Source organism: Anguilla anguilla, chromosome 7 (assembly GCF_013347855.1).
Source record: "Anguilla anguilla isolate fAngAng1 chromosome 7, fAngAng1.pri, whole genome shotgun sequence".
In the NCBI taxonomy this organism is placed as follows: Eukaryota; Metazoa; Chordata; class Actinopteri; order Anguilliformes; family Anguillidae; genus Anguilla; species Anguilla anguilla.
In genome coordinates, this window is record NC_049207.1 from 20,314,580 (window position 1) to 20,327,199 (window position 12,620).

The window sequence follows — 12,620 nt, forward strand, 5'->3', positions numbered from 1 at the left end:
GGAGGTGGCAGATGAGGGACAAGAGAGGAGCAAGAGGTCCAGGATGGGGGTGAAGGGCGGGGCGTGAGAGGCGGAGGGGACGTTGGGGTGAAGTTAGGCTCAGTAGGGGTACGGGTGGAGGGGGCGAAGGCTCAAGATCAAGGTCGTGCTCATGCCCGGTCGGGACGTAAGACATTCAATTACAGCAGATGTCTCCTTCTTGCTCTCTTCACCCCCCACCTGGAGCTCGAGGGCACAAGTTCCTGGAAGAGAGGGAGCGGCACGTAGACGGAAGAGCTCTCACAGGACAGGAAGGAGCGTCTGGGAGATCCGAGAACAGGAACACTCAGACAACGGGGACCTTTCAGCGCGCTGGCGTCAGGCTAACGATCGCTCAGCCTCCAGCCGCAGGCCCGCCTCGCCAGGCTTCTCCCCGGTAAACAGACACCGCTGTCTGGTCAGCTAGCGAAACGCGTCTCAGAGCTGACAGGCACCGCGAGCGGATTCCAAACAACGAAGGCTATTAAAATCTGGCCTGTCTAACGAATCGGGCACCCTGCTGTTCAACAACAAGGCTCCCTGCAGAACTACCCTCACCTGCTTCCCCTCCCCCCCCCCCCCCCCCCCCACAAAACCCCCTCCATACCCCCTGCCCCCCGCCCCCAACACATGCATCCCAGGCAGGTTTCCATGATCTCAGAGACAATATCCTGTCTCACACAATCTCATAATATATAACTGCTGGGCTCATCAGTAACAATGTTAGCCTGTTATTTGATCTTTTAAAATAAATATCAGTTGCAATGACCTCGGTCTCAACCTCAGCTTTTCCTCCATATTGAAATGATGGGTATGAAATGGATGATGAATTAGATGCAGTAGTACAAGACATTGTGTGCAACCACTAGCAAGTGCCTATTTAATAGAGCATCTCACTATTCATAAATATGAAATGTATAATCATTTTGACTATTCTAATTGCCTCAAATAAATTTGGAAGAAACAATAGTCACACGGTGTATTGAATATGACACTGAGACCAGAGGGTTGTGGGATTGAATCCCATGGAAGATCAGGTACTTCACCTGAATACATTATATATTAAACACATATTCATAGAAATATATAAATATAAGCTTAATGCATAGATACAGACATGATTATGAATATAAGGTAATATTTAATCAAGTATAGGCTCAGTGAAGTGTCTGTTGAGATTAGTACAGGTAACTGAAAGGTACAGCAGAAACAGGACAGGGTATATATAGTTGTGCTCAGTTATGTATGTTCGTGTTAAGGATACTGAAGCTGCGGTCAGTGATGCCCAGGTGCCACAGGTTGATTCTCAGGTCATCGGCGGACATGTAGGTCTCGCAGTCGCTGTTGACGGAGATGGAGTTGACGTGGTAGGTGTGGGCGTTGGCGAACACCCTCCTGGGGCTCACCTCCACCATCAGGTCCATGGGCTTCAGCACCGGCACCTGCAGAGAGAACCAGCCACGCCCAGTCAGGCCCAACTTAACCACTGTGGTTCTGTCTTACCAAAGCTGCCCAAATATTTCAGAATGAACACAGTGCACAGGATATCGAAGCAGCCATGTAGGGAACCCAGGCACTGGAAGAGAGGAGAGGAGATTAGAGGAGGGGGAGGGAGAGGAGAAAGAAAAGGGGAGGGTACGAGAGAAGAGCAAGGAGGGAGAAGAGAGAATAGAGCATTTACCTCTTATTCTGGGTTCATCTTCAAGCAACACTGACGTCTCCACAAAAGACAAAGACACACAGACAGAAAAGCACACACACACACACACACACGCGCGCACGTGCGCATACACACACGCATGCACACACAGACACACACTAATCGCCTAGTGTGAAATTAATCTCTGAACAGTCAAGAGAAGAAGGGAGCAGGGCTGCCCCCCTTCTCTAAAAATGTGCCTTTTTCAAGAAAGCTGCTTAAACAAAGGGCTTTTGTCTTCACAGAGAGGAGAATAACCATCAACCATCAGGACTCCTCAAAACTCAAGTTCAACCCAAAAACAATAGTAGTCTATTTTTAAAATGTCACTGTCGCCAAGCAGCTTTCCCTTTGTAAGAATTTGAAGGAGACCAGCATCAGAGTTCTCAATAGCTCAGCCTGCAAATATCTCTCACTCTTCCCTTTTACCTTACCATGTTCTCATACTCCAAGCCTTTTCCCACCCCCTCACCTTCTTCTGTTCTCCTCTTTCACGCCATCCTTTCTAATCCTTTTTCATCTATCCCCTTCTTCCTCTACTGAAACATGGATACTGTACTATCATATAGCATCCAGTGTTGCTCTCCCTACATTACCCATTCTCCCTCTCTGGCAGAGCATACTCCCTGACACACGCGGAGCTTCACACACACACACACACACACGCACACACACACACACACACACAGGCAGAACCTCGCACCCGCACACACACACACACCCACACACACACACACACGCAGAACCTCACGCCCGCACACACACACACGCGCAGAACCTCACACACACACACACACACACACACCTGTGCTGGCCGACCTACTTGGGCGAGCCGCACAGACGCGGATGCGCAGGGCCGTCTCATTGAGTTCCCGGGGCCCTTAAAGAGAGCCTGCTGGCATGGCAGATCAGAGGACCGGGCCGTTTGATCTCCCGCAGAATAAAGTGATCACAGACCCTGACGGCTTAGCCTTGCCTTTCTAATGTTAGTGGCTGACTTCACATGCCCTTTGAGCAGTTACTGGTCTTTTTGCCATTTATTTCATGATGATCACAGCTTCAGTCTATTCGACAAATTATAGGTGCCTTGATAAATCTCCACTTCACTCCAAACGTAAAAGAGATCATTACAACCCAGAACAAAATAATAAGAATTATTACTTCCATAAGAGTCACAATTATCCAGATCAAATTAGATCCAGATTAAATTTAACAGCTAAAATGTTATACATTTTCCATTTGTGGTTATTTCCTAGAGGAATTCCAAATAAGCAATGCATCGCTCTCAGAAATACCACAGCAGTGCTCCACCTTGAGATTTGAACCTGCAGTCATTAGAGTTGGAACCCGACCCACCCTGCCGACCCACAATGCCGCTGTCCTCACCTGCAGGGACGTCACCGTGGAGAGGTCCTTCAGCCGCCCCTCCTCATCCTTCAGGTTGTACCCCTCGGGCCTTTTGTCCCGCTCGCTCACCTTCCATAGCTTAATGGTCTTATCTGGGACAGAGACATTGGGAGAATGTGGAACCTGCTCCTGTAAGGTCCATGGCCCCCCCCAAACAGACCATCCTGAGACTAGGTATTTATTGAATTATTTACATGCATTTGCTAGCCAGGTTGACTGCCTATATGCCTTTGCGTGGTATACCTTGCTGGCCTGTTTCACATCATCAGTGTGATGCATCTCATTGGCCAGTTCCATTATCAGCGTGATGCATCTCATTGGCCAGTTCCATTAGCAGTGTGATGCATCTCATTGGCCTTTTACATTATCTGTGTGATGCATCTCACTGGCCTGTAACATTATCAGTGCGGCACATTTCATTGGCCGGTTACATTATCGGTGTAGTGCATCAAGCTAGCCTGCTGTACTATCAGTGCGGTGTATCTTGTTGGTGTCCTGCAGTGATCTCATCATGGAATCTTATGGCAAGTCCATGATTTATGTCCCTAGCCTGTTACTGAGTGGACAGAGATCTACCGATACAGTGGGCAGACAGTCAGCCATGTGGGCCCTGAATATGTTTTTTTTTAGCTGTCAGAATCCCCTTTCAACATTTTGAAACCATATATTTGAGGGCACCAAGATCAAGTGATTCTCCATCATTTAGACACAAGAATTACATTACATTGCTAATTCTTACACTTCACCCATTGCATGCAAAATACATAAAATATTTAGCTGGACAATAACAGAAATATTTCAGATTAGGCATCCCTGCTCAATGTGGGAACTGAGCCTTAACTGAGCCTTCTGATCATATGGCTGGTTGGGTGTGGTGGATGCCTTTGGAGGCAATAATCCAGCTGCATACAAATTTATATTTTTCTCCATTATTAAGATATCATAATGGGACCTGTTCTCTCCTGATCAGACTTGTGTCATTGGTTACATTCCCCCTGTATTATACAGAAAGGAGAGGCATCCATCAATGGCAGACTGAATGACAGGGCAATGAATCAAAGCCCCGCCCCCCATTTTAACTCCACCCACAATACTGCGGCCCTCTTCGCCAGACACGCCACATTCACTCTGACCTGTCAATCTCTGAGCTCATACTCACAGACCCGTAGAATGCATACATAAGCACAAATGATTCTAATCATGGCCCACGTGCATCTGCTCTGTATGTCAATCTCTCCTTCTCTTTGTCTGTTCCCTCAATCTCTGCCTGTCTGTGCTTTTATCTCTGCCTGTCTTTGTCTGTCTACCTCTCTATCTATTTCCCCTCTGCAGTGTCTGTCAGTCATCTTTACAAACAGAATTTGTATAGTTGTAGAATTATGTGGTACATATAACATGTTGCAGGTGTCAGTTGTGTGCTAGATATTATGTATGTAGTAGCCATTGTGTGATGCATCATGTATAATATGTGATATTCAGAGTTCACAGTGGGATACAAGATAATAAAAACACAAATATAAATGATGTAAGAACAGTAACTAAACTGCAAACAGTGAGTATGGTTCAGTATGTGCAATGTGTATTATGTGTTTACTGCTGTGTTTACTGCTGAGATGGGTTATGGCCATAAATGAAATGTGGAGTTGACAGTATGATGGGTATTGTGTATTAACTAAAGTGTAGTGTTACTAGTGTGTATTGTATAAAGTGCTGTTCATTGCATGACGGGTGATGTATATTGTGTATTAATTTAGGTGTAGTGTTACTTGAGTGTATTGTATGAGGTCTGCTGTTCATTGTGTGATGGGTGATGGATATGGTGTATTAAATTAGGTGTAGTGTTACCTGTGTGTATTGTATGAAGTTTGCTGTTCAATGCGTGATGGGTGATGGGTATTGTGATTCCAGATGCCCCAGGGAGGCTGCAGGGGACTGTGTGGTAATGTCTGGCCTACACTGCCCCCCCCACCCCCCGCAACAGTCCAGCCATGTCCTCTCCTGCCCCCCCCCCCAACCCCAGAGCACTGCGCCAGGGGAGATGCTGTCACAGCAGGAGCACACACACAGCTGCTCCTCCATCTGAGGTCAGTGCCACCCCCACAACCGTCAGCACCAGGACAGAACTGAGAGCTGGGCTGCTCCCTCCCCCCTCCATCCCCTGCTTCTATAGCACTCAACCTCTCGTCCTCCTCATCCCTCTACCTCACCCTCTTCTCTCCCCCACTTCACCAGAATTCCATCTCTCTTCATCCCCTGCTTCTCTAGCCCTCAACTGCTCCTCCTTCTCATCCATCTACCTCACCCCCTCCATCCCCTGCTTCTCTAGCACTCTACCTCTCCTCCTCATCATCCCTTTACCCCTCCCTCCTCCATCCCCACTTCTCCAGAATTCCACTTCTCCCCCTCCATCCCCTGCTCCTCTAGCACTCCACCTCTTCTCCCTCCGCCTCACAGCTCCTCCAGCACTCTACCACTCTCACTCCTCATCCCCCGCTCCTCGTCTGCTACTCCCCACACGTCTCTCCTCTCCACGTCTTGGCCTGCTCTCCCGTGCCACTCACAGCTCAGTGTTTGGCAGTGCGCTGCAGGCCGGCGAATCAGGATCCTCTAACACACGCCGAAAAGCGCAGCGGTCACGTGACGCGAGAGTCTGATTCACGGCCAGAGGGGAGTGAGAGAGAATCCCCAGCAGAGAGAAAGCAGACCGTTTTACACACCCGCCGTGAATATCTGCCTCTGAGCTCAGAACCTGGCCATACCGCTGAAAATAGTGATTGAAAGAAAGGACTGAGGCGATTCATACATGCATCAGATTTCTGCACTGTGTTTCAGTTTGTTAATAAACTGAAATAACTGAAAAGAGCATACTGGTAAGGACAGCTTTTGTACACACTGTGGTTTTGAAGAAATAGTGAGAACTATAACTGACTATGAATAATTTAGAGCCCAGTATTCCTGTACAGCATGCAACATATTGCAACTTCTTGTAAGAAAGAGATATAAAACAGCTTCAGTGACAGGGGTGAAACAATTAATGGTGGAGATTTTTTTATATATGATTCTTTTGCCTTCTATTGTATCAGCAACTACGAAAAACAATGCCATGTTTTGATACCCTCATCCACAACTCTCTGCAGAGAAGCCACTCCCACGTTGCAAAGTCAGAGAACAGAATCTCTTACCATTGGTGGAGAGGAGGAAGTGGGCGGCATTCTGCTGCGGCAGCCAGCGGATCTTGTTGATCTTCTCCTCGATCTCCAAGCTCTTCAGGTAATCGAACTCGGGCTCGTGGCTCTGGAAGGTGCTGTAAACGTTGTACTCGCCTGGACAGTAAGGCTCATTTTTACTCTGCAAACCAGACCACAGTCACGGAGTTTTACATTAGACAATTATCATCGTTCTAATTGACACTGTGAAACTGCACAAAAGCAATGCAAAGGTAAAATGTCCACTGCAGTGCTAGTATTAATATTAGTGTGTGATTCAAATCAAAATTACATAAAAACAATTATCAAATGCTACATAATATTTGCTCATTGTTATTTATGTAAAATATGAATTGACAACATGCCAGAAGGTAGGAACAACAATACTTCTATCAAAAAAACTTTTTTTTTTCCTTAAAATAAAAAACTGAGTTCTAAGAAGGCAACAGATAATCATTTCTGTATCCTCCTAATTTACTGCTCATACTTCTTGTTTACTGCTCATACTCATTGCTTCAATTAACCAAATTTGTAGCATTAGGATTTTTTCCTAATCTACTCAACTCTGCTCGCAAGACACGAACACACAACTCCTCTTACTTAGCGGAGAGTATCATTCACCAACACAACAGTCTGAACTCCAGATGACATTGTACTGAGTCTGAAGCATTTAATTTGAGTCAGAACAGCGTAACCTTGGGCTAATGCTAATGCCCAGCCGGGTCTGTGTCGAGCCGCAGCCAATCACGGCTCTGCGGCGGTACCGTCAGCGCCGGTTGACGGAAGATTAAACCTTGCGAAACTGACGGAGGGCGGAGGAGAGGGTGTCACACCCCTCTCCAGGTACGAATCACATGGCATCGATAATAAGAATGTGCCGTTTTCATTTGAATACATTTTAATATAGTTACTGTGATGACGGAGGAGCACTGTTGGAACATCCAGCGTTGAGCGATTCGTGTGCATAATCATTACCTTGTGTGGAGCCACTATTCCATGTCTCTGCTACATAATAAGATTCTTTCCTTTTATGATAACGGCTATTATATGAGATACAAAATATATGTTAACATAATAATGAGTAACCTAACCACCCAGTTCCTTAAAGACAGCCATTCATATGCTTTGTGTATATCGTTGCTTCGCTATATGATGTATGCCACCAATTTGCCTTACTTCTTTCATTTGATGTTTGGAAAACATCCCTGTTCTTGTTCAGTGTATCATTACTCTTGTGGACGATTCCACACAGGTGCACTATTTTGTCATGCTTTCTTACCTATAGGGGAGTTCATGAGTGCTAATTGATCTCTATGGATATGCTGTAAAAGGTCGCTTCTAATGCTCACAGTAGTGAAAAAGGCATAGCCAGAACATCAAGCTACTTGAGGTGTTAGGCTCTACAATTTAATGTAGTTAATTATTTTCAAATATACATGTTTTTGAAGATTATTGGAGTGCCACCAAATTTATTTCAACTAGCCAAACTATATATGATAAATATGTGAAATAACCACAGCATAATGACACGTATTTATTTTATGTGTATGTACACAGCATTTTGCACATTTAATTTATAAAAGAACAATAAGGAGGTGCAGTGAGAGATGCCTGACTGAGGCATCAGTTGTACTCGAAAAGCTGTGAGGTAAGCTGTTTCCTCTCCTGGGGGAATTCTGGGTAAAGCTGGAGGAAGAGCGCACCGGCATGGCTACCGCGTGCAGTCAGGCCACTGCTGTTGTCTGAACGAGTGAGCGCCGGAGAAAGAGCTGAGCGATCGCAGCGCTTTTAAAGGTTAATCGTTCTTGTTAATTGCTGACTAATGACAGGCCTGTAGCCTGGGAGGTCGGTCGTGGTTGTCCCACCCCTCCCCCCCCCTCCCCCCCATGCTGTGAGGCTCAGAATGCCAGGGGTTTTATCTGCTATGAGCTCAGGTTCATAAGCTTATGTGACCTTCAGCGTAGAAAACGGCTCGTCCACAGCAGTACACTGTCAGCTGCGGCTATGGATTTTCTTCTCAGCTCTTCCTTCAGTGCTTACAATCAAATGCAACACAGAGAGTTGGGGCTCAGTGGAAGTTTCTGAATAAGACGGTCTAAATGTACAGCTCTCTTAAATAGCCATGTTTGTGTTGGTGGGGTGAAATTTATCCCAGCAGTGTATACCCGTCAGGGCCCGTGACCTCATGCTGACCACACTGCATCAAACAGCGAACGGATATGTGGCAAGGCGCAGTGAAGGGGTTGATTCAAATGCAGGGATGGGGGATGGGAGGGGATCTTTCTGTTGAGCTTAGATGAGAGAAATTAATCACAGATCTGCTAGTTTGGACTTGAAACTTCCGATAACAGGAGATTAACCAATTATCACCCCCCCCCCCACCCCCACCCCTACCAAGTATGAATTTCTTAAATGTACAGGTAATCAGGAATTCTAATTACTGTGGCCCAGTCCTAGTGTTGGGGCTGAATGCCTATCTCTGATTAGGTTGAAGACAGGCATATTACTGTGAATGCCTGCCTCCGATTAGCTCTGAGAACTGGCGTGGCAGTTAGAATGAATGGCTGTGATTAAAACTGAGACATTGACACACCACAGACAAAAGCCTTTGTACTCTACCTCGGTTTCCCTCTGGAAGATGACCACTCGACCCCCCTTGTCCCCGGTCGCGAGCAGTTCCCCCGTCTGGTTAAACTCTACTGTGGAAATTATATCAGCTGAAAGGCAAACAGGAGAGAGAGAGAGAGAGAGGCATTAGCAAGACGGTAAAAATAGAAACATTTTCTGGCAAGACATTGCCTCTATTTTTTGCACAAAGACTGGAACGCTTCAGAATGCATTATTCATTTATAACTGCCATCTTGATAATTAACTGCATCCTGGATCAAACATGTCTATCTTCAAAAATTAATACGTCAAAGATATCAATTGACAATTACAGTGTGAAACCATAAAAGGAAGAAATTATCCAGGAACATCACTGCACAATCACCTTAAAAATGGCACAATGGTGATGCTGATGTCATTTGGCAGTAGATACCAATATTCAATGGACCCAATATTTTTCTCTCAAGATACACTTAAACAATCAATCTCTAGCAATTTTTATATTCACAGAAATTAAAATAGGATATGCCATTTATACGTGGCTCTATGTTGGTACACTCCATTCACATGTTAAAGCACAGCAGCCTGACAACCATTATAAACAATTTATTAACACATATAAACAATTTATAAATACTTTGCTTGGGATCAACCCACTGTATAGGTGCCACCCACTGCACTGCTCATAATACTGTGTAAGTAAATTAGCATGCAAGCACGTCAATTAAAAACCAAAAGGGCAGTCTGAGAGAGCAAAAATACATTATCATCATCAGGCACTGAACCCACCAAAAGTCAAGCCACTTTACGAACAGAACAAAATGCTTCTTTATAGTTTGATTGCACTGAAAGTGCACAGAAAGAAGCTCAGGGAAAATCGGAGATTTACACAAACTGACTGCATTTTTCCCGTAGAGAAAAAAAAGCCATTTCACAGCACGATTGATTCAGGCTGAGAACACACTGCGGTACTGGCAGATAGTCCATCATTGCTTGTTGTCCTGAGGGTGAGCGTGTGTGTGTGTTTTGGCCAATCCCTGTGTCCCTGAGGGGTAATGAAACTGTGTGTTTGCAGTGTGCGCGTCGCTCTCTGGCCAGTGACTGCATAGACTTAATAAACGGCTGCAGGGCAAACATCATTTTTTTGAACAGGAAGAAAAAGAAACCAATTCACAGGTGTAGATTTTTGTTTTTACCTTTTCCCCCCAATCTGAAAGGCTCAGTCCTATGTCAGGACTCATTACTGGATCTGGTTATTCTGAAGGGTACAGACATGCACTTGCTCTCCTCCTGCGCCACTGTTTATCACCCTGCAGCTCACCACTGTTTATCACCCTGCAGCTCACCACTGTTTATCACCCTGCAGCTCACCACTGTTTATCACCCTGCAGCTCACCACTGTTTATCACCCTGCAGCTCACCACTGTTTATCACCCTGCATCTCACCACTGTTTATCACCCTGCAGCTCACCACTGTTTATCACCCTGCAGCTCACCACTGTTTATCACCCTGCATCTCACCACTGTTTATCACCCTGCAGCTCACCACTGTTTATCACCCTGCAGCTCACCACTGTTTATCACCCTGCAGCTCACCACTGTTTATCACCCTGCAGCTCACCACTGTTTATCACCCTGCATCTCACCACTGTTTATCACCCTGCATCTCACCACTGTTTATCACCCTGCAGCTCACCACTGTTTATCACCCTGCAGCTCACCACTGTTTATCACCCTGCATCTCACCACTGTTTATCACCCTGCAGCTCACCACTGTTTATCACCCTGCATCTCACCACTGTTTATCACCCTGCATCTCACCACTGTTTATCACCCTGCATCTCACCACTGTTTATCACCCTGCAGCTCACCACTGTTTATCACCCTGCATCTCACCACTGTTTATCACCCTGCATCTCACCACTGTTTATCACCCTGCAGCTCACCACTGTTTATCACCCTGCAGCTCACCACTGTTTATCACCCTGCATCTCACCACTGTTTATCACCCTGCATCTCACCACTGTTTATCACCCTGCAGCTCACCACTGTTTATCACCCTGCATCTCACCACTGTTTATCACCCTGCAGCTCACCACTGTTTATCACCCTGCAGCTCACCACTGTTTATCACCCTGCATCTCACCACTGTTTATCACCCTGCAGCTCACCACTGTTTATCACCCTGCAGCTCACCACTGTTTATCACCCTGCAGCTCACCACTGTTTATCACCCTGCAGCTCACCACTGTTTATCACCCTGCATCTCACCACTGTTTATCACCCTGCAGCTCACCACTGTTTATCACCCTGCAGCTCACCACTGTTTATCACCCTGCATCTCACCACTGTTTATCACCCTGCATCTCACCACTGTTTATCACCCTGCAGCTCACCACTGTTTATCACCCTGCATCTCACCACTGTTTATCACCCTGCATCTCACCACTGTTTATCACCCTGCAGCTCACCACTGTTTATCACCCTGCAGCTCACCACTGTTTATCACCCTGCATCTCACCACTGTTTATCACCCTGCATCTCACCACTGTTTATCACCCTGCAGCTCACCACTGTTTATCACCCTGCAGCTCACCACTGTTTATCACCCTGCATCTCACCACTGTTTATCACCCTGCATCTCACCACTGTTTATCACCCTGCATCTCACCACTGTTTATCACCCTGCAGCTCACCACTGTTTATCACCCTGCAGCTCACAAGTTGGGCTCGCACAGAGACCGCACCTTTAGAATGAGCAAAACCTTTCAGCAAGGGGAAACCAATAACGTGACCGATGATTGGTTATGGTATTTGTTTTGCACCAATCATTGATTACATTATTAGTTTTGCATGTGCTAAAGGTCTTAGTAAATCAGGCCCTTTGTGTACAGTTGAACAGAAACTAACAAGTGCCTGATTTACCACAGAATTATGAGATGAGCATCACTGCTGACTATACTCTCCTTAGCCATGGGCAACGCTACCATCAATTATGTGTTGCCCTCAGGGGCTAGTGGGCACAGTCAGTGCTGGCACGGTCCTGAACTGTGGGGCGGGGTGTATCCATGCACTAGAAGACTGGTGCCTTAACCGGATGAGTCACCAGCAGCGCCAACATGTAGATTTAATCTTGTTTTTTAATGATGACTAGATCATAGTGCAGTGAAGAAATGGAAACAGTGCTGAAGGCTGTCTGAGACTCCAGCAGGCAGTGAATTTCTGGCCCTGATAGTATGAAAACAGCTTCCGGCGAGAAGAGACTTCACAGAACTGTACTCAACCCACTCGAACACCTCCCCCACAAACCTCCTACACACTCATATTTATAGAGTGGAGAATCCAGGACCCACACACACGCTCATACACAAAGGCACATACACACACACACACACACAGACACTCACAAACCTGCGTGCACACACACATGAACACACACACTCACAAGCGCACGCACACACACAGACACACACCCACACCCACACACACAAATCCATATCCATTCAGTTTCATATAGAGTGTGAAAATGCCTTCCAGGCTAACAGTCACAGATGCTACGGTAGCTCAGCCAGGCAGCATTCAGCTACAGTAAGCCTGTGGAGAAACAGCTCAGATTCAGTTCAGCTGGGGATGAGGGAATGAGTGAAAGGCATGGGTAGAAACAAGCTAAAGCACACAGCCCT

At 46.2% G+C, this 12,620-nt stretch overlaps 1 protein-coding gene across 3 annotated transcripts in view; it reads right to left on the bottom strand.

Moving 5' to 3' along the window:
- LOC118231377 (serine/threonine-protein phosphatase 2A 55 kDa regulatory subunit B gamma isoform) overlaps positions 1 to 12,620 on the bottom strand; it is a 73,635-nt gene that overhangs the window by 27,163 nt on the left and 33,852 nt on the right. For all 3 annotated transcript variants that reach the window (XM_035425119.1, XM_035425118.1, XM_035425120.1), the window contains 4 exons: positions 8,950 to 9,047; positions 6,307 to 6,472; positions 3,104 to 3,216; positions 1,283 to 1,460 (listed from right to left, as the gene is read on the bottom strand). In XM_035425119.1, the coding sequence (XP_035281010.1) occupies positions 1,283 to 1,460; positions 3,104 to 3,216; positions 6,307 to 6,472; positions 8,950 to 9,047 (555 nt within the window). The remainder of the gene's footprint in view (positions 1 to 1,282; positions 1,461 to 3,103; positions 3,217 to 6,306; positions 6,473 to 8,949; positions 9,048 to 12,620) is intronic.